This window comes from Scyliorhinus torazame, chromosome 7, assembly GCF_047496885.1.
Source record: "Scyliorhinus torazame isolate Kashiwa2021f chromosome 7, sScyTor2.1, whole genome shotgun sequence".
Classification (NCBI taxonomy): domain Eukaryota; kingdom Metazoa; phylum Chordata; class Chondrichthyes; order Carcharhiniformes; family Scyliorhinidae; genus Scyliorhinus; species Scyliorhinus torazame.
Genome location: NC_092713.1, coordinates 38,184,849 through 38,211,653, shown reverse-complemented (window position 1 = coordinate 38,211,653; position 26,805 = coordinate 38,184,849). Strand labels below are relative to the sequence as shown.

General features: G+C 52.0%; 1 protein-coding gene across 2 annotated transcripts in view; it reads left to right on the top strand.

The window, feature by feature from the left end:
• Positions 1-26,805, top strand: part of LOC140426151 (dihydropyrimidine dehydrogenase [NADP(+)]-like) — a 1,098,238-nt gene that overhangs the window by 872,483 nt on the left and 198,950 nt on the right. For both annotated transcript variants that reach the window (XM_072510567.1, XM_072510568.1), the window contains 2 exons: positions 7,638-7,758; positions 8,050-8,169. In XM_072510567.1, the coding sequence (XP_072366668.1) occupies positions 7,638-7,758; positions 8,050-8,169 (241 nt within the window). The remainder of the gene's footprint in view (positions 1-7,637; positions 7,759-8,049; positions 8,170-26,805) is intronic.

Sequence of the window (26,805 nt, the reverse complement as noted above, 5' to 3'; positions counted from 1 at the left end):
AAGGGGTCCTATCCAGGGTCACGGAGCCCACGCCATGGGTCAACTCCATGGTGTGTGTCAAGAAGCTCTCTGGCGAGCTCCGCATCTGTATAGACCCCAAAGATCTCAATAATAACATCATGCGGGAACATTATCCCATACCTAAACGGTTGGAGATCACCAGTGAAATGGCCCAAGCGAAGATATTCACGAAACTGGATGCTTCTAAAGGGTTTTAGCAGATCCAACTGGACCCGTCCAGCCGAAAGCTATGTACCTTCAACACCCCTTTCGGCAGATTCTGCTACAACCGGATGCCATTTGGCATCATCTCGGCATCCGAGGTCTTCCACAGAATCATGGAGCAGATGATGGAAGGCATCGAAGGGGTGCGCGTATATGTGGACGATGTCATCATCTGGTCCACCACACCGCAGGAGCACATACATCGTCTCCAACGCGTTTTTGCCCGCATACGGGAAAACGGCCTGCGCCTCAACCGAGCCAACCGAATTGAAGTTCCTGGGGGACCGCATCTCCCGGTCAGGGGTCCGTCCGGATGCAGACAAGGTGAGCGCCATCACAGCCAAGCCGCGGCCGGCCGACAAGAAGGCTGCCCTACGGTTCCTTGGCATGGTCAACTTCCTAGGGAAATTCATTCCCAACCTTGCCTCCCACACAACGACTCTGCGGCATCTCGTAAAAAAATCTACAGAGTTCCAGTGGCAACATACACACCAGCTGGAATGGGAGGAGCTCAAACACAAACTGGCCACGGCACCAGTGTTGGCGTTCTTCGACACGTCTCGTCCCACCAAAATCTCAACTGATGCCAGCCAATCTGGTATTGGAGCAGTGCTCCTGCAGAGGGATGACACGTCGTCATGGGCCCCGGTTGCCTATGCATCACGGGCTATGACCCCCACAGAGCAGCGCACACAAAGAATGCCTGGGCTTGCTAACCGGTTTGGACAAGTTCCACGATTATGTCTATGGTCTTCCACGATTCACGGTCGAAACTGACCACCGCCCCCTGGTCAGCATAATAAACAAGGACCTGAACGACATGACCCCTCGCCTCCAGCGCATCCTACTTAAACTCAGGAGGTATGACTTCCAACTGGTCTACACTCCAGGGAAGGACCTCATCGTGGTGGATGCCCTATCCAGAGCAGTGAGCACGCCACCAGATGCGGAGGGGTTCGTATGTCAGGTCGAGGCACAGGTGGCCTTGACAGCGGCAAATCTGCCGGCTGACGACTCCAGTCTGGCCCGCATCCGCCGAGAGACAGCGGCCGACCCCCTTTTACAGCGAGTGATGCGCCACATGACGGGAGGATGGCTCAAAGGGCAGTGCCCGCAGTTTTATAATGTACGGGACGACCTAGCCATCATTGATGGGATCCTTCTGAAGCTAGACAGGATTGTCATTCCGCACAGTATGCGCCAGCTGGTTCTCGATCAAATACACGAAAGCCACTTGGGGGTTGAGAAGTGCAGACGGAGGGCCCGAGAGGCGGTATACTGGCCGTGCATCAGTGACGAAATTGCCAACATGGTGATCAACTGCACAACCGGCCAAAGGTTTCAGCCGGCGCAACCTCCTGAGACGCTTCTGCCCCATGAGCTGGTGACGTCCCCCTGGGCGAAGGAGGGTGTCGACCTATTTCACGCGCTTGGCATGGACTATGTTATCATCATGGACTACTTCTCCAATTACCCAGAAGTCATACGCCTACACGATCTGACGTCGTCTGCTGTCATCAGGGCCTGCAAAGACACCTTTGCTCGCCACGGCATTCCGATGACTGTCATGTCGGACAATGGGCCTTCTTTTGCCAGCCATGAATGGTCATCCTTTGCCGCCTCGTATGGCTTCACACACGTGACGTCCAGCCCTCTGCATCCCCAGTCCAATGGAAAGGCGGAGAAGGGCGTTCACATTGCCAAGCAGCTCCTCTGCAAGGCTGCTGCTGCCAGATCGGACTTTCACCTCGCCCTGCTGGCCTATCGCTCAGCCCCGCTAGCCACGGGTCTCTCGTCAGCACAGCTGCTGATGGGTCGCACCCTCAGAACCACTGTGCCTTCTATCCTGGCACCAACAACAGACCATGCTCCGGTTCTGCAGAGGATGCAACTGCAGTGTGATCGCCAGAAGAGATCGTACGACACAAGGGCAACTGATCTTCCCCCGCTGGCCCCTGGAGACAACGTCCGCATTCATCTACCAGACGGTGGCTGGTCAGCATCTGCCGAAGTTCTCCGACGCGTGGCTCCCCGCTCATTCCTGGTACGCATGCCGGATGGATCCATGCGTAGCCGCAATCGGCGAGTCCTTCGCCTACTTCCACACTCGCAACGGAACCATACACAGACGCCGTGTCCTCCACTGGTTCCCGAGGATGACTTCGTGGAGCTGCCACAGATCATGCCCCTTCTGTCGCCACCCGTGGCCAGGCTCGCACCTCAGCCGGTGGTTCTCGACCCACCCTTGAGGCGGTCAACCCAAATTCGTCGCCCACCTACTAGACTGGACTTATGAGACTGTTCACACGTCAAAGTTTAGCAACTATTGTATTGTAACATGTTACTGTTTTATCGTTCCAGATCTCGTTTGACCGGACCACACTTCAAAGTTTTTCTTCTTTTGTTGTGGTACAACCTCGTTAGCATGCCACACCTGACATCGCCCCTTGTATATAGTTACGCCACATGTACATGCTGTAAATATCACGCACACACACCTTTAGTTGCACTCAGGATACATTCATATTTATAACCACGTAGGCACATAATCTTGTAAAAAAGGGGGGATGTCATGATATTCAAACACACACATCATGATAGATAGACCAACAGACCAATTAGCACACATAACACGACAGCTAATCACAGACAAGAGGTGACACGGTATAAGACAAGAAACACGACACCTGGTGGCCAGTCCATCTGGAGACAAGGACAAGGACAGGACCTGATTAACAAGACACTCACACTGTCACCACGTGCTGAGTACCAAGACAGATCTGTAAATAACAAGTTGGAATAAAACTGCGTTGTACCAATCGCAACCGTGTTGGTTCATCTGTACCTCAGAGCACCCAACACCACAGGTCCCAGTCAGATTCTGAGCCTCTGGAACAGGTTTACCCGGAGCTGATGCAGATGCTAATGTGCGGTAGTCATATTCGGAGAGGGACGTCGGTGACACTCCAGCAGGCCCATAGCTGTTTGGAGGAGATCCAGAGACGACCAGCGCAGGAAATAGCACCAGCAATGTGTGGCACCGAGGCCAACACTGTTAGGGTGGTGTCCGCAGTGGAGAGCCTGGTGCACGACGTCAACAGCATGAGTGGAGGTGTGCACGATATGGCGCAGTCAGTGACGGTCATGGCTGATGGCCTCAGTAGGTTGTTCGACTCACTGGGAGACATGGCCCAGTACCAGGCAGACCTTGATGAGGTGCTGCGGGACATGTCCCAGTTTCAGATGAGAATAGCCATGGCGCTGGAGAGCTTGTTCCAGCCATAGGTGGGCATTGCCGAGGTGCTGCAGAGCATGTCCCAGTCACTGACGAGCATCGCCGAGGATGTCGACACTATGTTGCGGACATTGGGAAGCCGCCAGGGCTGGCAGAGTCAGATGACGCAGGGGCAACCAGGGCTCATTCCAGCTGCCCCTCCTGAGGTGAACTCCACGTCCCTAAGTGCACCAAGCGGGCAGAGTGAGCGCTGGGTGCCAACTTGAACCTGTCCCATGGAGTGATGGCTGTGGCCACAAGCGCCCCAGAATTCAATACCTCTGACGACGCCACATCTCAAGAATTTTGACTAATCAAGGCAAAACATATTTGAAGAGGATTTAGCACATGTTTCGGAAATAATTTTTGTTACTTTTATTTTTTACAAATTTCAGCTGAAAATCCGTCAAATGCATCAGTAACCAAGTTTCCAATAAGGTACAATGAGGTCCGCACCTGGAACAGTGTGGCACCGCTGGGCATGTGTCCCCGTCAAGTGTGCCAGGGCCCTCTGGCCACAGAACCCGCAAAGGATGACCGCCAAGGGCATTGACGATCACGGGACGTGGTAAGCAGCTGGCTGCTTCCACCTCCGATGTGCACCCTGAGGACACAGCTACATGCAACAGTAGAGCAAGGAGGAGGATCACTGAGAGGGCACTGGGGAGGGGGGGAGAGGAGGACCTGGACTCTTCCCTCTTGGATCCCCCCCTCCCCCTCCACAGCATGGCACACTGTGTGCAGGTGATGAGTGTGAACGAGCACTCAGCAGACGGGCAGGAGTCAGACTATGGCATAGATTGAGGAGCACCAGCACTCAGCTCTCTGTGGGTTATCATTAGTCCCCTGCCTTCGACAGCGACCCGCAGACTGTGCTGACAGTCCCAGCACCCTAGAGTGATGTGCCACATACCCTGGGAGGGTGGGAAATGGTGATTTGGGGGGGTGGGTGTCGCGATGACGGACCAGGCCACATCCTATGTGAAGCAGGCATGGATGAGGGCCTCCCTGGCCTTCCGGGCTCGCTGGACCCTCACCGCTGCTGCCTGTCCTCCAGCTGCCCCTCCGGTTCCACCCCGAGATCGTCCTCCGGGTACTGCTGATCTGGCTCATCCTTGTCGCCATCATCCTCCTCCTCCTTGGAGGTGGGAACATGTTCCTCATCCTACACCTCCAGCACGTCACCCTGCCGCTGCGCCAGATTGTGGAGGACACAGCAGATCTCCATAAAGCGGGGAGCATGCCGGGGGGTTTACTGCAAAGCACCACCAAAGTAGTCGAGGCATCAGAACCACATTTTGAGCAGCTCAATGACAGCGCGGGTGGCCACGTGGGCCTCGTTGTTTCATCGGATCTTCGCATCCGTCTCCAGCCTCTGTACTGCCGTCACTAGCCACGTCCTAAGAGGGTACCCCTTATTCCCCCGGCCAGCCTGGGAAGGTCCTCGAAGAGGCTGGAAGTATCTGACTGCCCCAGGATGTAGCTGTCATGTACAGTCCCTGGGAAGTGTGTACACACGTGCATGATCTTAAGGTGGTGATCGTACATGAGCTGGATGTTCAGGGAGTGGAACCCCTTTCTGTTGATGCAGGCACTCCCAGATGGCCCGGTGAGCCCAAGGCGACAGTCTATCAGCCCCTGGACTTGGGGCATTCCGGCGATGGCGGAGAATCCTGCTGCCTGGGCACCTTGCTGGGCTTGGTCCAGGTGAGGATGCCACACAGTCCTCGCTCGAGCCCTGGAATGATCCCAAGGCATAAACATTCAGGGCTGCGATCACCTTGACAGCCACTGGGAGCAGGTATCCTCCGCCTGCACATGAATCCAAGTCCCCAGGATAGGTTTGTCTTATCACATGGCTTCAGTGATGTCATTGTGTGGGTGGAGCTGGGTTGTGGCTCTGTGAGCTTTTAATTTTGCTTTGAGTTTTGGACTGGTTTGAACTGCCCAGATTGAAACAAGTGTCTTCATTTTCAAAACCTTTTCCAGACTGTTGATAACTTTAAAGAGATAATTGCTTTCTGGAAGGAATTCAAATCTGTTGTTTTAAAAGGCGTACAGAGTATCAATAACAAGTCTTATACCAATAAGAATGCTGCGTGCTGAGCCACACCTTTGAAAAGGGTTTCTGGTTTTCCTTGGATTTTGTTATTGAATTGAAACAGTTAAGGGGGAATTCATTAAGGGTTATACATAGATTACTGTAGCTGTGTGGGGTCTTTATGTTTGTAGTTGATTTTAAAAAGTCTTCTTGTGTGTGTTTATACAAATGTTAACTAAATTCTTCAAATAAAGCTTGTTTTTGTTTGATTAAAAGCACCTAAGAAGTCAGTTGATTAAAACCTGAAAGCCAGGCTCTTGTGCTCATCTTAACCAAATTCAACATAAAGGTTGTCGGTCAGGTGGACTCCATAATATACCTTGGAGTTGTTAAATCCTGGCCCATAACCCTTTCCAGTGCCAAAATGTGCAGCGCACAGCAAACGACAATAATCCATGAGACCCTTCATGGAGTGTACTGCAGTGCTCTGCCAGATCTCACCAGGCATTCCAATTGTAACTTTTAGAACCCAACGTTGCTGTGGGCCTTGTCAAAAAGGGCGGCTGTTACCCCTGGATGCATTTAATGGAAGCTTGAGAGATCCTGTAGAGGTCCCCAGTGGAATTATCATAGAATTATCATAGAATTTACAGTGCAGAAAGAGGCCATTCGGCCCATCGAGTCTGCACCGGCTCTTTGAAAGAGCACCCTACCCAAGCCCACACCTCCACCCTATCCCCATAACCCAGTAACCCCACCCAACACTAAGGACAATTTTGGACACTAAGGGCAATTTAGCATGGCCAATCCACCTAACCTGCACACCTTTGGACTGAGGGAGGAAACCGGAGCACCTGGAGGAAACCCACGCACACATGGGGAGGATGTGCAGACTCCGCACAGACAGTGACCCAAGCTGGAATCGAACCTGGGATCCTGGAGCTGTGAAGCAATTGTGCTATCCACAATGCTACCGTGCTGCCGTGGAACTCTGGAAAGAACCAGTAGGGGCCAATACAGCATGCTACATGCGCGCACCTTGTCCACACCTCAAATATCCTGCACACCATATTGGTTAAGGCACCAAGTAGTTGTTGAAAATACCCACTGAAACTGGATTGGCATCCATTGCTTATGCCTAATGCCTGCTGCAAACTCCTTTTGTGCCATTGGTTTGCGCCTGATTGCAACAAGAAGTCTGCATGGCAGAGAGTGCTACTACTAATGTGATCATAGCAATGGGGGGTCCGTCCACTGCTCCGAGCTTCACATTGGAATCATCGCCATGCTCACGCTTCCCCATTGTTTTTTTTTACCAGGTGGGCATTTTCAATTAGCTTTAGCATAATGTGAGTAAGTAAATGCAGCGCCTGCAGCGATCCAAGGTGGAAGGTTGTGAAGATCGGAACAGGAGTGGGCCATCCAGCTCCTCAGGCCTATTCTGTGACTCAGTTAGACCAGCCAAGATCCAGCTGAGCAACCAATGAAGAAGGGAATTGGTTAAACTGTGTGGCTCTTCTACCCTGGTCCCATCCCTCCCTGTGGTTGAGCACTCACTGTAAAGGCTCACATATGAATAAATGTCACTTGAGCAAAAACTTAGAGTATGATTAGTGTACATGCAATTGTAACCAAGAAGAGAATCCAAGCTATTAAGAGACAGGAAAGAAAAATTGGCAAGAGAAGAAAGGAGACGGTTTTGTGTTTTTCCTTGTTACAAGAACAAAGATGAAAGATGTCATTATTCAAAAAAAGACTTTAATATCTAAATAGATAATTCAAAGCAACTGATCTGTGCCAGTCAGTATTAGCTACAGTCAACAAGTAGTACTATTATCGCTGTAAATTCCATTATAAATGGAGGCTGATTCATTCGGCTTATTCTGTACACAAGAAAAATGTAATTGCATTAGATCATATTATTACGGCTCTGCTGTTTGCTGCTGTGATCTGAGGATCAAATAATGAGATGGTTACAGTGCCTTCAGTGTCGCACGCAGCGCAGGCAGATTGGCAGCATTAAGCTGTGCCAGTCTCTCTGCACAGCTTTATCAGATTAGTTTCTCATCTAGTTCTGTAACTGACCCATTTGAACAGGATCCAAAGCTGGTGCGAAACATCTGCCGTTGGGTACGACAAGCTGTTAAGATTCCATTCTTTGCCAAGCTGACCCCAAACGTCACCGACATTGTAAACATAGCGATGGCAGCTCAGGAAGGTAAGGAGCTGTAGCGGGGGCGGAGTGCGCGGGGATCCAAAATGCTTATTGGAGAATGATTGTTGTTCTAAATCCATTTCTACGGCTGGCTTCCATAACCTTGTAAATCGTTTAAACATGTCAATTTAAAAACAAATGCATCTTTTCCTTGGTTTTGCTTTGATTGCCCATCTGCATCACTAACTTTGAAATGGTCGCTGTCGCCTAGTCTTTCGCTATTAACTGTTGACTGGGATTGTGCTGTATCTTTCGGTGGATTGGAATTTAATTAACTGCTGCCTTCTCTCACAGGTGGTGCAGATGGTGTTACAGCGACTAATACAGTCTCTGGGCTGATAGGGGTACTCGCAGACGGTACACCAGTGCCTGCTGTCGGTAGAGACAGGCGAACCACATTTGGTGGTGTGTCTGGTGAGTATTGCCCTCCTCGCTGTACAGTGTTTCCTCCGAAAGGGGGGAGAGACTGGGAGACCCTTGCAGCAAACTGTAATATCATCTCCATCAACATTGCTGGTCAACACAGCTCATCGTCACGACAGCTGGAGGGGATTGAGTGTGAAATGCATATTTCGTTTACAAGCAAAATACTGCAGTAAAGTGAGTAGGGAAGAATCACTGTAGGATTAAAAACAAAAGTACTTGAAGTCTCTGTTGCAGAGATGACGTTTGTGTCCTTTCACATTTTTACTTATCATGCATATTAGATACACAACACACAGGTAGACATTGCCTTCAACATATGTATTGTGAGCCAGAAGAACCATTATCATCATCTATATGCTTTCATTTCTGTTAAAATGCTGACTCCTTGCATTTTATTACATTTGCTTCTAATGAACTACTTTGGATATTTTTTTTACAAGGTAACCATTACTGGAGTTTATATTCAGATAAATGATTAAAGGCTGTAATTTGTGGGGTTATAGAGCTGATGAATGCAAAAGTGGTAGTAACCAAAAAGTATCTTATAAAGTAGACAAAGTAAATCTCCTGTTCCACGAGCAGAAAATACGAAAAATATGTGGCACATCAATCAGCAGCTTTATCAAAGCCATCAAATATCGATATTTTGTTTGCAAATGCAGCATATTCCAGCCTTTTAATACAGATTTCCAGCTTGTGTGTTCATTTTCCTGTGCCCCCCACTCAGCCTAGCATTTCTCTGCAATTTGTCTGTCCAATGATCAATTTCTTCCTGTGAGGAGCCATTTAGATGTTCCTATCTGGCTAAGGCTTGCACAGAATCAAAACCCAAAATGTGTTGATTATGCTCCTGCTTAAGATGATACTGGAATGCAAGCTGTTGGGTTTACAATTTAAAAAAAAAAAACTGGTTGGTGTGAATAAAATGGAGCAAAAAAAATGTTAATTTTGTTATTTGAGCAAGGCTCATCCCCCACCATGAGCTTATTGCTGTTAATGGAGGTGCTATAAGTGTTAAGCTGTGATAATCGATCAGACGTTGGTTGTTGCCTGCCCAACACAAACCTTCAGGGTTCAAGTTTGCCTGATGATAGCAGGGCAGACAATGGAAAATGCCAAGTACTGGCTTTGAAGTACTCCACAGCCGTGGCTTGACATTTCCACAGAATAGAAGTTTATGAGATGCATTATTTTGCACTTGGGAGTTCCTGCCGTTTTTCCAGGAGGTTTTGCACTTACTGACTGTCTCAAAAATGGGGCAGCGATTTAAATCTTTGAACCACATTGTCTCCATCCCTCTTTTAGAATAATCATTGCTTTTAGTCAGCAAAACAAAACTAAAATATAGATACTGTACTTCACTGTCATGCCATGCTTTTTCCTGTTTAATGTGGCAGCATGTTCCAGTTAGTTGTTCTAACTGCTGGTCACATTATAGACTTACATGGGACCAGGATACTATACTAAAATGAAACAAGAGCTTGCCACTGTCAATATTTCAGTTTTATGTTAAATATTTTCCAAAGGCCAGACCTCTGAATCTCAGGGGCTGTATCAAGCACTGAGCTGTGAATTTAACCATAGGGTAACTACTAATGATAAGGAAACATTCCAAGATGAGGCTGCTGTAATACAGTCATTGGATTAGGCTATCAATCACCCTAGTCCTCAGGGAACAGGAAAGGAGACAAAATAGAGAAAGGAAAATTAGGGAAGGTGGGCATGACTCGAATGCAATTCTTTATCTGATAACTGCACTGTATTCTGCAGCTCTTGAATTCAACCATATCTAAACACTGCTGGGATTTTAAGAGTTGTGTTTCAACTGTATTCTGTTTATAGATTAAGGAAGTAAATAGCCACAGTTAATAGAATGGAAGCGGAATCTAACCTAGTTTTTCCTTCCAGAACTAGACTCTTTGGGGGAATTGTTTTAGTTTGTATTAAGCAAATTTCCAGAATGATTCGAGACATGTACGCCGGGAGCTAAATATCGACAATCACGCACTGGCAAGCAAAATGGAGCTCGCTGAATTAACACAGTTCACGTCCTTGCATTCATGTTGCAACCCAAGCATGAAACTATTATCTCACAACATTAAATTGAAACTCATGCGTGATCTTTCCCTCGAGTTTGGTAGTAAGAACGAAATGGTTTGGTTACATTATCCGTCTGCACTGAGGATTTATCAAGCACTTTAGGCCGTGGACACGTGTGAAATTATCTTTTAAGACAAAATGATTTCTGGCCTTTATCACTTCTATTCCCTGTTGAAAAAAATTACAGGTAACCTTTTGCATAGCACATCCAGTTATTTGTGGGGCAAGAGGAAAGTGAATTCAGCTGAATCCGTACAATCTATAGAATCCCTACAGCGCAGAAGGAGGTAATTCTGCCCATTGAGCCCGCACCGATCCTCCAAAAGAGCACACTATCATACCCACTTCCCCGCTCGTCCCGGTAACCCTACCTAACCTGCATATCTTTGGACTGTGGGAGAAAACCGGAGCACCGCGAGGAAACCCACGCTGACACGTGGAGAACATGCAAACTCCACACAGCCACCTTTAGCATACTTTACCTTGGGATATTATTATTACATCGCTATGAAGTCTTCAGCTGCAGCTGTGAAGATCACAATCAGTATATCTTTCAGAGGTGAGTTGGAAGATATAAGGGGGCGATGTTCATGCCACATTGTACCCAGCGCATATCCCGCTATGCCAGGAGAATAGCGGGAGAGCTCTTAAATGGGGTTCATACCAGGTGTCGATCAGAATGCGATGCCCCTGGCCCGCTCCAGCTGATGTAATCTGGTTCACGTCCTTGCTGGGAGTGAACCAGATTCGCATATGTAAATCAGCATTTAAATATGCTTAATCAGTTTCAAGTCGGATTTTCCCAGCTCCCAGTCTTCTCTCCACTCCCTGCCCCCCGATCCCGCCGTGCAGCATGAGGCAGGCAGATATCGCGGCAGATCCCCACCATCGGAGACCAGGCATAATGACCACTCCGGGACCTCAGATGCCATTGGAGCCCTTGGGTGATTGGTAGCATGGCAGAGCAGCATGCCCTGGCACTGTACCATAATCCCCGATACCCTGGCAGTGCGAACATGAAGGGGACAGAAGCAGGAAAGAGGCAGGGGCATGAAGGGGAGGATTAAGGTAGGAGACCATGAAGGGGAGCATATTTGCCGACCCCCCATAGGATGGTGTTGCTCACCTTAAGGGGGGGAATGGTTCTGCCGTTTGCGGGGGTGGGGGGGTGGAGGAGGGCACCTGATTCCAGGTAGAGAGAGAGGGGTCTTTGCTGGTGGGAAGGATGGGGGCGGTGTGGACCCTGTGCTGCAACTTTGAGATTGGGGTGGCGTTTAAAAATGGCACCCCGAAAATCTGTGAAGCCAGGCTTGCTGGCGTTCTCGGGTCTCACACAACACTTTTTCGGCACACTTCACCCCTTGCTCCAAACAAATGATGACGTGTAGGTGGATTGTGATGAGAATCATGCCACTGTTCTGGTGCGGTTCACACTGATTTTCCCTTCTGAAATGACACTTGGGGCACGATCCAATAGCCACGCTGAGCCGGAAAAGCAGCTCACCATAGAGACGGGGACCAGATGGAACGGCACTTGTGGGGGTCACCCAAGGAATGGGAGGCCCCAGCTGCACGCCCTCTGGGCAGTGTTGTGCCTTGGCACTGCTGATGCCACCTGGGCACCCTGGCAGTGCCAGCCTGGCACTGGCAAGGTGCCCAGGTAGCATTGCCACCTGGTACAGGCACTGTCAGGGTGCCAGGTTTGCAGTGCCAACATGCCAGGCTGGCATTTTTTGCCCATGCGTAATTGGACCGTGGGTGCCCTGTGTGAGTCCCCGGCGGGGCCGGTGATCCTCCCATAGTGTGATCGAGCTGGAGGGGGGGGGGGAAGGTCGGGATCATTTCATGGCCACCGACGCTACACTGTTGAATTCAGGCGAGCAGAGCTCCTCAGTGTACAAAAAGCAGTGTGCAGCATCGGCCTAGCGTTCCCAATGAAGCCCCTTAGACAATGTGTGTCGCATTGAATAGCCATGTGTTTCTCAGCATTGCGAGCGCCGGGAAATACATAACTAAACGTGCTCACTGCCGGACTTTATTCCCATTTGGTTGAATCAAGCCCATAGTCATTCTGCCCTAGAGAGGTCGTTTCAAGGAGTATGTTATTGGAGGACCGAGTCAATGACTGAGTATTTAAAATAAATCCCCTTTTCTGGATATATTCTGCATAAGTCATACAGTTGATTGAATTTCAACATATCCATCTCTTATTTTGCCCATCCATGAACACAAATATATTTAGATTTGGTTAAAACACACCTGAATATAACTAACTTCGAAATCGGGTACTGTGTAAATTTCCTAATTTTAACACCAAAAGTAACCCAATTATTTTAATTTACTTTTGTTCCCTCGGCATGACTCACGTTCAAAGTTACAGATAGCTTATTGTACCAGAAAGTATGAAGCAAGTCTCAACATACAACTTGATTGTGATGAAAATCTAGTCTGAAAAAAGTAACTGATTGAAACTGTTAAGCTAATAATTAAACTAGAATTGCTGGTACCTTAAAAGTGGTTGATATGTTTGCTTTTTGAATTAAATGTTTGGCTTTATCATTGTCTGTGCCCTCTTCAGTGAAACCCTTACATTTACATCTCTACCATTCTTCAAGAGCAGAAAACAGGACAATTCCTCACACGTCACAGCCGCCTTGAATACCAACTTTCAGTTTTGCCTTCATCTCCAGATGGCCTACCGGTGACTAGTTTAGTTGATACCTATGGGGGTTTCAGCATGAATATCAGTTGAGAATGGGATTCAGACTCTAATTTTATAATCCAAAGCTTGAGTGATATAGCCATTAGTCTCTCAGCACCTTTTGTTTAATGTTTCTTTTAATACTGAAAGAAATGGAAATGCAATTTTCCTTCTAGTTTAGTCAGCCTAACAATGTGCAAATTATGAATTTTATCAAGTCTCCAAAGTGAGGTTCACCATAGACACTTAATGGTGCCAAGAATTGCTTACTTTATCTGCCGTCATTATTATTTCCATTCCACCTGCAAAATTCTCTCCTCCTTTCTAAGTGTATTGACTTGTACGAGGGCATTTTCATTCGTACCTCATCAAAGTGACTGTTCTTCATGTGTGAGACAGTGTGTGTCTCGGGAGCACCATAGATGAAAGTGGTCCGGTCCTCATGGCACATGCACTGAATGGTTATGAAGAGTGGCAACCCTTGTCGATGTTTTCCCCTCTCTACCCGAAGGACACTTTGGTGAACGGTAGCATTCCCACCGCACTCTGGATGAGATCAGTTTGCCTCAGAACTAGTCAGGGACTTAATCAGGAAATGACCCAGGACGTTGGAACTCCGTAGTGTAGCATTTTCAATCACTTAGGACTTGTCCATAGGATGGCGTAGAATTCAATGCACAGAAATATCTTGTTTGGCCCAACAGTCTATGCTGATGTTTATGCTCCATATGAACAACCTCCCGCCTTACTTTACCTCAACCATCAACATATTCTTCGATTCCTTTCTCCATCATTTACTCTGTAGCTTCCCCCTTAAATGCATCAATATTGTTAGCCTCAACAGCTCCTTGTGATAGTGAGTTCCAAATTCTAGCCACTCTCTCGGTAAAAATGTTTCTCCAGAATTCTCTATTGGATTTATTAGTGACTCTCTTCTACTTATGACCCCCACCCCACCCCATAAGTGTGAACTTATTGTCTATTCCCGCTTTATCGAAACCTTTCATAGTCTTAAAGGCCTTTATTAGGTCACCCCTCAACAATCTCCCATAAGACCATAAAGTATAGGAGCAAAATTAGGCCATTCGGCCCGAATCTCCAATCGTGGCTGAAATGTTTCTCATCCCCATTCTCCTGCCTTCTCCCATAACACCTGATCCCCATATTGATTAAAATAAATCATGGATAGAAAAGGCATATAATAACGGCAATATTGCAATAATCATGGGGACTTCAATATGCAGGTGGACTGGGAAAATCAGGTTGGTAGTGGATCCCAAGAAAAAGAATTTGTGGAATGTCAAAGAGATGTTTTTTTTAAGCAGCTTGTGACAAAGCCAACAAGGGAACAGGCAATTCTGGATTTGGTGATGTGTAGTGAGGAGTGAGGCAGACTTGATCAGGGAACTTAAGGTGAAGGAACCCTGAAGGGGCAATGGCTACAATATGATGGAATTTACCCTGCAGTTTGAGAGGGAGAAGCTAGAATCAGATGTAGCGATATTACAATTGAATAAAATAATTACAAAGACATGAGGGAGGAGCTGGCCAGAGTTGATTGGAAGGAGAGCCTAGAAGGGAAGACAGTGGAACGGCAATGGCAGGAGTTTTTGGGGTTATTTGGGAGGCAAATCAGAAATTCACCCCAAAGAGGAGGAAACATGCTAAGGAGAGGACACAGCATCCATGGTTGACGAGGGAAGTCAGCGACAGCATTAAAGCAAAAGAAAAAGGTGGTGAGGATTAGTGAGAAGCCAGAGGATTGTGAAGCCTTTAAAAGCAAGCAGAGGCCAACTAAAAAGGCAATAGGAGGGAGAAGATGAATCATGAGTGTAAGCTAGCTAGTAATATAAAAGAAGATATGAAGAGTTATATTCAATATATAAAAGATAAGAGAGAGGCAGGAATAGACATTAGGGGCGGGATTCTCCGATCCCCCGCCGGGTCGGAGAATCGCCGGGGGGCGGCGTGGATCCCGCCCCCGCCGGTTGCCGAATTCTCCACCACCGGGTATTCGGCGGGGGTGGGAATCGCGCTGCGCCGGTTGGCGGGGCCCCCCCGGCGATTCTCCGGGCCGCGATGGGCCGAAGTCCCGCTGCTGGAATGCCTGTCCCGCCAGCGAGAATCAAGCCACCTCTCTTACCGGCAGGACAAGGCGGCGCGGGCAGGCTCCGGGGTCCTGGGGGGGACGCGGGGCGATCAGGCCCCGGGGGTGTACCCCCACGGTGGCCTGGCCCGTGATCGGGGCCCACCGATCCGCGGACGGGCCTGTGCCGTGGGGGCACTCTTTTCCTTCCGCCTTCGCCATGGTCTCCACTATGGCGGAGGCGGAAGAGACCCCCTCCACTGCGCATGCGTGGGGATGCCGTGAGCAGCCGCTGACGCTCCCGCGCATGCGCCGCATGGCAAAGTCATTTCCGCGCCAGCTGGCGGGGCACCAAAGGCCTTTCCCGCCAGCTGGTGGGGCGGAAATCAGTCCGGCGCGGGCCTAGCCCCTCAAGGTGAGGGCTTGGCCCCTCAAGATGCGGAGATTTCCGCACCTTTGGGGCTGCGCGATGCCGGACTGATTTGCGCCGTTTTTGGCGCCGGTCGGCGGACATCGCGCCGATTGCGGAGAATACCGCCCTAGTTCACTAGAAAATGAGGCTGGAGAAGTAGTAATAGGAAACAATAATAATAATCTTTATTGTCACAAGTAGGCTTACATTAATGTTGCAATGAAGTTACTGTGAAAAGCCCCTAGTCGCCACATTTGGCATCTGTTTGGGTACACAGAGGGAGAATTCAGAATGTCCAATTCACCTAACAGCACGTCTTTTGGGACTTGTGGAAGGAAACCGGAACACCCAGTGAACCCCACGCAGACACAGGGAGAAGACTCCGCACAGACAATGACCCAAGCCGGGAATCGAACCTGGGACCCTGGCGCTGTGAAGGCATAGTGTTAACCACTGTGCTACCGTGCCACCCACATGAAATGGCAAATGAACTGAATAGTTACCTTGCATCAGTTTTCATGTTGGATGTCACCAGTGGGATACCAGAACTTCAGGAGAATCAGGGGGCAGAAGGAGAAGGTTCTGGGGAAAGAAACTGAAAGGTTTGAAGGTGGATAAACCACCTGGACCGGATGGACTACACCCCAGGACTCTGAAGGAGACAGCTGAGGAGATTGTGGCGGCATTGTGGTGATCTTTCAGGAATCACTGGAGACAGGGAGGGTCCCAGAGGGCTGGAAAATGACTAATATTACACCCATGTTGAAGGGAGGGAGGCAGAAGATGGGAAATTATAGGCTGCTACCCTGACTTCAGTCATTGGTAAGATTTTAGAGTCCATTATTAAAGATGAAATCGTGGAGTACTTGGAGGTGCATGATAAAATAGGACTGAGTAAGCATGGCTTTGTCAAAGGGAGGTCATGTCTGACAAGTCTGAGTTCTTTGAGGAGGCAAGGAGGAAGTTAGACAATGGAGAACTAGTGGACTTGATTTATTTAGCTTTTCAGAAGGCCTTTGACAAGGTGCCGTATAAGAGACTGTTAAATACATTAAGAGCCCATGGTGTTACAGGTAAGATACTGGCATGGACAGAGGATTGGCCAACTGGCAGAAGGCGGAGAGTACGGTTAAAGGGGTCTTTTTCAGGATGACAGCCGGTGACTAGTGGTGTGCTTCGGGTTGGTGCTGGAACCACAATCTTTCATAATATAGGTTAACGATTTGGAAGAAGGAACCGAGGGCACTGTTGCTAGGTTTTCAGATGATACAAAGATAAGCAGAGCGACAAATAGTATCGAGGAAGCAGGGGATGGGGGGGGTTGCAGAAGGACTTTGACAGGCTAGGAGAGTGGACAAAGAAGTGGCCGATGGAATACAATGTGGAAAAATCTGAAGTTATGCACTTTGGGAGGAAAAATAAACTATTTTCTAAAAAGAAAAAGGCTTTGGAAATCAGAAGCACAAAGGGAATTAGGAGTCCTAGTTCAAGATTCTCTTAAAGTTAATGTGCAGGTTCAGATGGCAGTTAGGAAAGCAAATGCATGTAAATTTGGATGAAAATGTGAAAAAGGAGAATAAAAATACTTTTTTTTTAAAAGAAGGCAAATGCAATGTTAGTATTCATGTTTAGAGGGATGTATTCTGGGCTGTATCAGGCCCTGGTCAGACTCCATTTGAAGTATTGTGAGCAGATTTGAGCCCTGTATCTAAGGAAGGATGTGCTGCCTTTGGAAAGGGTCCAGAGGAGGTTCACAAGAATGATCCTGGGAATGAAGAGCTTGCCATTTGAGGAGCAGTTGAGGACTCTGGGTCTGTACTCATTGGAGTTTAGAAGGATGAGGGGGGATCTTATTGAAACTTACAGGATACCGAGCAGCCTAGATAGAGTGGATGTGGAGAGAATGTTTCCACTGATAGGAAAAACTAGAACCTGAGGGCACAGCCTCAGACTGAAGGAACAATCCTTTGAACCTGAGATGAAGAGGAATTTCTTCAGCCAAAGGGTGGTGAATCTGTGGAACTCTTTGCGGCAGATGGCTGTGGAGGCCAAATCACTGAGTGTCTTTAAGACAGAGATAGATAGGTTCTTGATTAATAAGGGGAACAGGGGTTATGTGGAGAAAGCAGGAGAATGGGGATGAGAAACACATCAGCCATGATTGAATGGCAGAGAAGACTCGATGGGCCAAATGGTTCAATTCTTCTCCTATGTCTTATGGTCTTATAATGAAGAAATCCCTTTATTAATCAAGAACACCAGATTTGTGATTGAGGTGTTGTTACCTACAGGGTTACAGACCAAGCGATGGAAGATGGAATTAGACAGAATAGTTCTTTCTTTGAACATAAGAACTAGAGCAGTGGTAGGCAATTTAGCCTCTTGAGCCTGCTCCACCGTTCAATACGATCATGGCTGATCTCATCATGGCCTCAACTCCACCGTCCTGCCTGTTCTCCGTAACCCTTCAACCCATTACTAATTAAAAATCTATCTAACTCCTCCTTAAATTTACTCACTCTCCCAACATCCGCTGCACTCTGGGGTAGCAAATTCCATGGAATCACGACCCCTTGGGAGAAATAGTTTCTCTTCAACTCTGTTTATAATTTGCTACCCCTTATCCTGAGACTATGATCTCTCGTTCTAGAATGCCCCACTGGAGAAAGCATCGGCTCCAAGCCTACTTTATCCATACCTTTTATCCTCTTATGTACCTCAATTCGATGTTCCTTCATTCTTCTAAACTCTAGAGAGTATCGGCCTAAACTGCTCAATCTCCCTTCATATGATAAACCCCTCATCTCTGGATTCAATCTAGTCAACCTCCTCTGAAATGCCTCAAATGCCACTCCATCATTCCTCAAATAAGGGGACTAGAACTGTCAACAATACTCCAGGTACGGCACGCCCAGGGCAGATACTTTCAACATTTCCATTCGAAACTTCCCATGACATATTGATCGCCTTACGTTCCTGACTTGGAAATCAGGTATTTAGGGTCATGCTCCTTTTTATTGTGCCAATCTTACTGAAATTAGATACGATCAAAAGGGGATTAGTGTTGAAAGTTTACCCATGTTTAGTACTGATATGATGATTCCTGACCTTCAAAACTTGGATTAATAAAGATTAGCAAAATATGAATTTAGAAAGGCTGCAGCTGCACAGTCAAATAGAAGCATGAATATTTCCCTCCAATTTCAGCTGAAGTTATTGCATTAAAGAACTGGAACGTGTAAGTGAGCCAGCAAAACAGACGCAGAAACAAATAGCACAGTGGAGTTTATTTATCTCAGTGGATGGGTGTTGGGACCATTTATGGTCATATTGCACAGGAGGAGGAGAAAAGCAACATAGGAATGCAGAACCATATGAAACACATGCCTCACAGCAAATGTGACCACAGGATCAAATCCATAGCAACTGGGCCAGCTCCCTAAATATGATGCAGAATACACGAGGAAAGCTAAGCTTGCCAGGGAAACTGCGACTGAGTTGTGATGCCTGGTTTGCAAAGTCTTGGAGGAACAATTAGACATCTGCAATAAACTACTAATAGCAGAGGAGGTCCCCAGCATGAATGCCTTAGAGCACTTCTATGTGTTCACATCGCAGGGGGTAATGTAGAAATTCAGTAACATCCTCTAGACAACCACTGTTTTCTTTTGTGAAAGGATCACAATCTACGAAATGCAGTAAACTTAATTGTTCTTTTTTTTTTCAGTTTTGTAGTCATAGTATTTTGCAAGCTTGATGCATGCTGGTACGTCTGCCTCTTCGGAGCTTCTCTTTGCTAGTGATGCATATCCCCGACCACTGGTTGCTCTTCTATTTGGAAGAATGAGTTGGTAGGTAGCTGCTGTTTGGCATGCTGAAGGAATTCAAGGAGACCACAGACTTATCTCGAACAAACCTGTGACCGCGAGAAACACCAGGGGCGAAATTCTCCGTTCCGCCGATCGGCGCAAAAAACGGCGCAAATCCCACTTGCGTCACGTCATAAAAATGGGCCGATAGTCTCCGGCCCGAAATGGGCTAGCAGCGACGTGACGGGATCCGCGCTTGCGCAATGGTTCACGCCGTGCAGCGTCATACGCGCTGCACGGCGTGACGGCTCATAAGGCCACGCAGCTCCCCCCCACCCGACCGGAACACCCGACCGCAACACACGACTGGATGGCTAGCCGTCGCTCAGCCCCGAGGTTCGAGTCACGCGATGTCGAGGCGCTCCTGGACGCGGTGGAGCAGAGGAGGGACGCCCTGTATCCCGGGCACGGCCGCAGAGTTGCCCCACGCCACAGCCAGCGTCTGTGGAGGGAAGTGGCAGAGGCCGTCACCGCTGTGGCCCTAACACCACGGACAGGCACCCAGTGCCACAAGAAGGTGAACGACCTCGTCAGAGCAGGCAGGGTGAGCCTCCCCCATATCCCCCCCTCCCCATATCCCCCCTCCCCCATATCCCCCATATCCCCCCTCCCCCATATCCCCCCTCCCCCATATCCCCCATATCCCCCCTCCCCCATATCCCCCCTCCCCATATCCCCCCTCCCCCATACCCCCCCTCCCCCATATCCCCCCTCCCCCATATCCCCCCTCCCCCATATCCCCCCTCCCCCATATCCCCCATACCCCCCCCTCCCCATATCCCCCCTCCCCCATATCCCCCCTCCCCCATATCCCCCCTCCCCCATATCCCCCCTCCCCCATATCCCCCCCTCCCCCATATCCCCCCCTCCCCCATATCCCCCCTCCCCCATATCCCCCCCTCCCCCATATCCCCCCTCCCCCATATCCCCCCTCCCCATATCCCCCCTCCCCCATATCCCCCCTCCCCCATATCCCCCCCTCCCCCATATCCCCCTCCCCCGTATCACCTGATCACTGCCTGGTGTCTAACCATGCATGCTTCATTGTGTATCGCAGGACCAAACGTCCAGGCACCCATCCCCACAGATGCACACCGCCCGCAGGATGCCCCTCGGAGACCACAGGAGACGGAGAGACCCGCACCCTCCAGCATGCGACGCCCGCAGGATGCCCCTCGGAGACCACAGGAGACAGAGAGACCCGCACCCTCCAGCATGCGACGCCCGCAGGATGCCCCTCGGACACCACGGGAGACGGAGAGACCCGGACCCTCCAGCATGCGACACCCGCAGGATGCCCCTCGCACACCACGGGAGACGGAGAGACCCGGACCCTCCAGCATGCGACGCCCGCAGGATGCCCCTCGCACACCACGGGAGACGGAGAGACCCGGACCCTCCAGCATGCGACGCCCGCAGGATGCCCCTCGCACACCACGGGAGACGGAGAGACCTGGAGCAACAGGGAGACGACACCCCCGTCACGTGCGGGAGCGACCACCCAGCGATGAGGGGGGCAGCCACAGGCCCCCGTCACATCCGAGCCAGGACACCACTACCCAGGACACCACTATCCAGGACACCCCTACCCGGGACACCACTACCCAGGACACCCCTACCCGGGACACCACTACCCAGGACACCCCTACCCAGGACAGCACTACCCGGGACAGCACTACCCGGGACAGCACTACCCGGGACAGCACTACCCAGGACACCCCTATCCGGGAAGACGAAATACCGGACAGTGACTCAGAGTGGATGGGTGGAGACGAACCCCCACCCCAAAGTGCCATGGACTCAGAGTGGGACGAAGAGCACGACACAACGCCACTGCTGTCACCAACACCCTCCACCATCGCAGAAACACTCACCACGGTTGGGCACTTTAGTGATGAGGCGTCTGGTACACTCACTGGTGCGCACAACACAGCCGTCCCGGTACAGCAGGTGGAGGTAGGAGCAGCAGAGGGACCGGGCGGTCGGAGGGCAGCCCAGGCCAAGCGAACATCTGCCGCCCAGATGGATCCCGGGTTCCTGCAGTTACCACACCCACACATAGATCCGATGCAACCACCGACCCGGAGACGAGCGAATAGGGTGACGGGTGGCTTGCGGCGGCTGCGGTCGCAGGTGGAGGAGTCCACCCGCGTCCAGGAGCTGGGAGTGGTCCCGGTCATGCGTGCCACCCAGGCTGACACCGCACGGGTGGCGTCCGCGGTGGAGGCAATGGGTGCGACGGTGTCAGACATGGGGAACGGTTTGCGAGGCCTGGGGCCTTCCGTGCAGGCGGCATCTGTGGCCCAGGAAATGGCTGCCCTCTCACAGGAGGCCATGAGCCAGTGCCAGCGCCAGATGGCAGAGGCGCTCAACGCCATAGCCCAGTCTCAGCAGGCCATGGCCCAGTCTCAGCAGGCCATAGCCCAGTCTCTGCAGGCCATGGCCCAGTCTCTGCAGGCCATGGCCCAGTCTCAGCAGGCCATCGCTGAGGGCATCGGCGCCAGTGGCCATGTGCGAGCCGGCGTCGCACTGTCACAGACAGGGTTCGACAACCCCCTGGGCTCCATGGCTGCAAACCTGCAGACCCCTGTCGATACCAGCACGGGCCTCCAGGACTGGCAGCGCCAGATGTCGGGGGCGCGTCGGATGGCCAGTCCGTTCGCATCCCCCACCCATGTAGAGGCCTGGGGGCCATCGGGCACCCCGAGGGAGGAGGAGGTGGTGTGGTCCGTCCCGGCTCCCTCTGTAGGGGAGGTCCCGGTACACCGCGACACCTCGGACTCCCCCCCTTCCGTCCCAGGTGCATCGGGTGGGCAACGGGCAGGACAGGCTGGCACCTCGCCATCCCAGTCGCCCGGGCCGCAGCCTGGCCCATCTAGGCCAGGACGCCCCAGGAAACGGCCGCCAAAGGGATCCAGTGTCAGAGGGCAGGAATCACAGGAGTCCACCTCCAGTTCTGCTGTACCGTCTGGGGAACCACGTAGACGTAGTCAAAGGGCCCGTAAGGCCAAACAATTAGACACTGAGTAAGTTGGCACGGGTTCAGGGCACAGATGAGTTTTAGGGGCTAGGGCACGTGCATGAACTCCTTTGGTTATTAAAGTCAATGTTACACCTACCGAAGCTGCCTTTGTGCTCTGTCCAAAGTGTGCGGGCGTGTCATGTACGTTGAGCGCAAGTGTGTGTGTGACGGGTGGTCTTACCTCAGCCCCAGGTGAGTCTGCCCCCTTTCCCCTGGGCCGCCATCAACATCCCCCGGGCAGAGGACGGAACCGTGCGCTGCAGTGTCACAGCCGCATGCAGGGATGGTCCGGGTGGATGGTGGTACTGTGGCCATGGGTCAGACATAGTCCAACTATGTAGAGCCAGGAGCTCATCGGAGGCGGGTTGTCATCATCCTCCATGGCCTGCGATAGACACGCGTCCACCCGCAACTGGGTGAGCCCGGCCCGTTGTGCCGCCGGTGGATCGGCAATTGGGGGGGGGGGGGGGGTGGTGTGCATGCGGGTGGGGTGGTTGGGGAGGGGGGGGAGGGTGCTGGGTGGGTGGATGGGTGGGGGGTGTGGGTGGTCAGCTGTTGTCATGGTGTGCGGTCTGTGGCCATACTACCCGATTCCCACGCCCATCTAGTCAGTGAAGCGGGCGTCTATCAGTCTGTCCCGTGCCCGCTGGGCCAGCCGGTAACGGTGGACAGCCACCCGCCTGTGTCTACCCCGTCTGCCCTGACCATTGCCCCCATCCCCCTCATCTGGGGAGGACTGGGCCTCTTCCTGCTGCTCCTCCACTCCGCCCTCCTCTGCCTGCGGCACATCGCCCCTCTGCTGGGCTATGTTGTGCAGGACGCAGCACACCACAATGATGCGGCCGACCCTATCTGACCGATACTGGAGGGCGCCCCCAGAGAGGTCCAGGCACCTGAAACGCATCTTCAGCACGCCAAAGCACCTCTCGATCACTCCCCTTGTCGCTACATGGGCATCATTGTAGCGGTTCTCCGCCTCATTGCGTGGCCTCCGTATAGGCGTCATCAGCCACGATCGCAATTGGTAGCCCCTGTCGCCCAGCAACCAGCCCCTCAGCCGGGGATGGCGTCCCTCGTACATGCCGGGGATGGATGACCGCGACAACACGAATGAGTCGTGTACACTGCCTGGGTGACGGGCGCAGACGTGCAGGATCATCATGCGGTGGTCGCAGACCACCTGTACGTTCATTGAATAGGTCCCCTTCCTATTAGTGAACACGGCCCTGTTCTCTGCAGGTGGCCGCACGGCGACGTGCATCCCATCGATCGTGCCCTGGACCATGGGGAACCCGGCAACAGCAGAGAAGCCCACGGCCCGGGCATCTTGGCTGGCCCGGTCCACGGGGAAGCGGATGTAGCGGTGCGCCATGGCATAAAGGGCATCTGTCACTGCCCGGATGCACCGATGCACCGATGTCTGCGATATGCCGGACAGGTCCCCACTCGGTGCCTGGAATGACCCCGTTGCATAAAAGTTCAGGGCCACCGTAACCTTGACGGACACGGGGAGAAGGTGTCCCCCGCCAGTGCCACGCGGTGACAGGTGTGCCAGCAGGTGGCAGATGTGTGCCACGGTTTCCCGGCTCATCCGGAGACTCCTCCTGCATTCCCGGTCCGTGAGGTCCTGGTATGACTGCCGGGGCCGGTACACACGGGGCGCCCTCGGGTGCCTCCGTTGCCGTGGGGCCGCGACGTCCTCCTCCCCCTTCTCGTCCTGTCGGTCAGGTGTCCCTGCAGCCTGGGCGGCTGCCGCCTGCCCCTCTACGGCAGCCTGCGCCGCCTCTCTGGCACGCTCCTCCTCCTCCTCCTCCTCCTCATCCAGGGCAACATAGACATGAGCGGCTGCCACCACGGCGGCCAACATCGCTGGATGGTCTGAAAACATTGACGGCCTGGTGGGGGGGAGGGGAACGACGACATGTCATCATTGCCCATATCCCCGCCTCCCCCCAGCCAGGTGGCATGGACCGCATGGGTCCAACTGTTGGAGGCTGGCACCTGGCCAGGTGGACCAACTCATTTGCCCTCCCATCACCCACCCCGGCACGGACCCCCTCCCCAACCCCCAACCTCCACCCCGGCACGGACCCCCCCCCCCCAACCTCCACCCCGGCACGGACCCCCTCCCCAACCTCCACCCCAGCACGGACCCCCCCCAACCCCCAACCTCCACCCCAGCACGGACCCCCCCCCAACCTCCACCCCGGCACGGACCCCCTCCCCAACCTCCACCCCAGCACGGACCCCCCCCAACCCCCAACGTCCACCCCAGCACGGACCCCCCCCCCCAACCTCCACCCCGGCACGGACCCCCCCCCAACCTCCACCCCGGCACGGACCCCCTCCCCAACCTCCACCCCAGCACGGACCCCCCCCCCCCAACCTCCACCCCGGCACGGGCCCCCTCCCCAACCTCCACCCCAGCACGGACCCCCCCCCCAACCCCCAACCTCCACCCCAGCACGGACCCCCCCCCAACCTCCACCCCGGCACGGACCCCCTCCCCAACCTCCACCCCAGCACGGACCCCCCCCAACCTCCACCCCAGCACGGACCCCCCCCCAACCTCCACCCCAGCACGGACCCCCCCCCCCAACCTCCACCCCAGCACGGACCCCTCCCCCAACCTCCACCCCGGCACGGACCCCCTCCCCAACCTCCACCCCAGCACGGACCCCCCCCAACCCCCAACCTCCACCCCAGCACGGACCCCCCCTCCACCCTCCACCCCGGCACGGACCCCCCCTCCCAACCTCCACCCCGGCACGGACCCCCCCCCAACCTCCACCCCAGCACGGACCCCCCCCCAACCTCCACCCCAGCACGGACCCCCCCCCCAACCTCCACCCCGGCACGGACCACCTCCCGGCACTCCCCCGGAGCCCAGCCTACTCTAACCCCCCCCCCGCCGCACACACACACAAGCCGAGACACACCTCTCCTCACGCAATCAGTCTGCGGCCACGCCATTTCCTGCCCAGAGCCAACCCCCCAGGCCGTCACTCACCTCCTCGCTGGTCGCGTGAGCCTGGAGCACCGGGTCACGCCGATGAAAAGGAGGTTTGATTCACGTCGACGTGAACGGTCATCACGTCGACGGGACTTCGGCCCATCCGGAAGGGAGAATATCGGCAGGCCGAAAATCGGCTGCCTTGCGCAGACCCGTGACATTCTCCGTGGCAGCGGCGCCATTAACGCCCCGCCGACTTTTCTCCCTTCGGAGACTTCGGCGGGGGCGGGATTCACGGCGGCCAACGGCCATTCTCCGACCCGGCGGGGGGTCGGAGAATGACGCCCCAGATTTGTTGACTTTTCTGTAGGTTCAGAGGTAATATGCATTCAAAGTTTCTAGGACTCAAAACATAAGTTACAAGGAAGATAAGTAGAACACACAGACACACAAACAGACACACATAGACACCCACCTCACACAGACACACACACTCCAACATCAGATTTTCAGCTGAGTGGACCAATACATCTGGAGTTTTGAAGACCTATTGATTCCCCCTTCAATTTTTTATCTACAACCTGCTCTACGATTTGACTTCAAGTTGCAAATCTATATTGATGGTCAGTTCTCTCTCTTACCAGTCTTGACCTCTCCATGCCCTCTGTGTTGTCAGACGACTTGCTTGGCATTAAGTCCTGGGACAAGATATTTCCTCTAATTGAACATTGGGAAGATTCAAACCATTGTGCCTCCTGCTACAAATTCCATTCCTTAGCGCCAATACCATATCATTTCTGAGCTTCCTTCAGGTTGAACCAAACTCTTCAAAACGTGTGTTATACCTGAGCTTCTGACGCTATGTACTGTCCATCACAAAGACGACCTGCTTCCACACCCATAATATCGCCCATCTCCTCCCCTGCATCATCCCATCTGCTGCTGAAAACACCATTCAGACTTTAGTTGCTTCCTGACTCAACGATTGTAATACTATCCTGACCAACCACACACCTTCGATACATTTAATCTCATCCAATAATCTGATAGATTCATCATGACCTGGGTTCGATTCCCGGTTTGGGTCACTGTCTGTGTGGAGCCTGCATGTTCTCCCTGTGTCTGCGTGGGTTTCCTCTGGGTGCTCCGGTTTCCTCCCATAAATCCCGAAAGGCGTGCTTGTTAGGTGAATTGGACATTCTGAATTCTCCCTCCGTGTGCCCGAACAGGCGCCAGAGTGTGGCGACTAAGGGATTTTCACAGTAACTTCATTGCAGTATTAATGTAAGCCTACTTGTGACACTAATAAAGATTATTATTATTATAACTGGCACTAAATTCTAGTCTTCCATCCCTTCTGTGCTCACTGGTCTGGATTGGTTCTCAATCCACCAATGCCTCAGTTTGAAAATACTCATCGTCATGTTCAAGTCTTGCACCTTCATACCTCACCCACTTCTTTCACCCTGCAATAGGCAATT